Genomic DNA, 1,104 nt, shown 5'->3' on the forward strand with positions numbered 1-1,104 from the left:
GTGTGTGTGTGTGTGTGTGTGTGTGTGTGTGTGTGCGGCGGCCAGCGAGGTGACGGAGGCTCAGGTGTGGCGGCGGCAGGATACTCACAATAACATGTTCCTCGGAGAGGGTTGCCAAGGTAACGGTTTTCTGAGTCACATCTGCAACAACACGGGAGAGGAGGGAGACAGGTGGAGGAACAAGAGAAGAACAGAACATTAGCATTCGGCACAGGTGGACTTCCTACAAAGACAGATTCCAGCGTTCAGGTGAGCGCTGCAGGTATTGTCTGGGAGGTGATTTCCCTCGACGCCGCCGTCCTGCTTCACACACACACGTCATTATCAGAACACCTTAAACTAAAGAGAGGAGCTCCTGGATGGCTGGTATGAGTCTGTGTGAACCTCTGGAAAGGTTTCAAGCATCTGCAGGAGCATCGCCGGTTCAGGTTTCTGCACAGGATGGAAAACCTCAGCAGATATAAATCTCTAGAATGTTAACCAACACTGTGAGCTTGAACAATGGCACCGACAAGTTCAACCCCGCAAACCTTGAAACACAAGTTATCTTTTAAAAAAAACAAAAAAACAAATAGGAACTAAAATGACAACATTACTGGCAGCTAGAAATAAAACAACTGATGGATCAACAGTTGTCTTTAAACGACTCGTCTGCGTGCAGCTTCTTCAAAAACATAAAGCAATAAAAACAACAACAACAAAAAAATACTATTTCATTAAAACCACTTCATCCTACTAAAAATAAAGCCTTTATGAGACCAAATTCAGCAAAGAAATATTAATCTGCGTTCTAGTTCATCTGATGTGACTCGGTTATAAAAATGTTTTAAAAATGTTTGACCTGCAGACTGTGTTCGCACAAAGTGGACAGAAGACACCTCAGGAAACAAACTGTAGTGAAACATCTATATGACCTATATATGTAGTAACATCTACGGGGACACTTGAGCAGGTCGTGTCCAGGTTGATTCCAGGTGTTTGGAGTTCAGAGCGTTAACGTGTGTTTCAGTGTGTTAGTCAGACAGGATGCTGTGTTTATGGAGAAGATCAGCGTCTGAGGCTGACACACGTTTAAACACTCAGGTTATCCTGCGCTTTGGTCAA

General features: G+C 44.1%; 1 protein-coding gene across 1 annotated transcript in view; it reads right to left on the reverse strand.

The window, feature by feature from the left end:
* Window positions 1–1,104, reverse strand: part of LOC103368159 (attractin-like protein 1) — a gene marked incomplete at its 5' end in the record, with an annotated part of 246,604 nt that overhangs the window by 164,847 nt on the left and 80,653 nt on the right. Inside the window, one exon of the mRNA XM_008296425.1 lies at window positions 89–141. Coding sequence (XP_008294647.1) covers window positions 89–141 — 53 coding nt within the window. The remainder of the gene's footprint in view (window positions 1–88; window positions 142–1,104) is intronic.

Source organism: Stegastes partitus, unplaced genomic scaffold (genome assembly GCF_000690725.1).
Source record: "Stegastes partitus isolate 25-593 unplaced genomic scaffold, Stegastes_partitus-1.0.2 Scaffold1127, whole genome shotgun sequence".
NCBI lineage: Eukaryota > Metazoa > Chordata > Actinopteri > Pomacentridae > Stegastes > Stegastes partitus.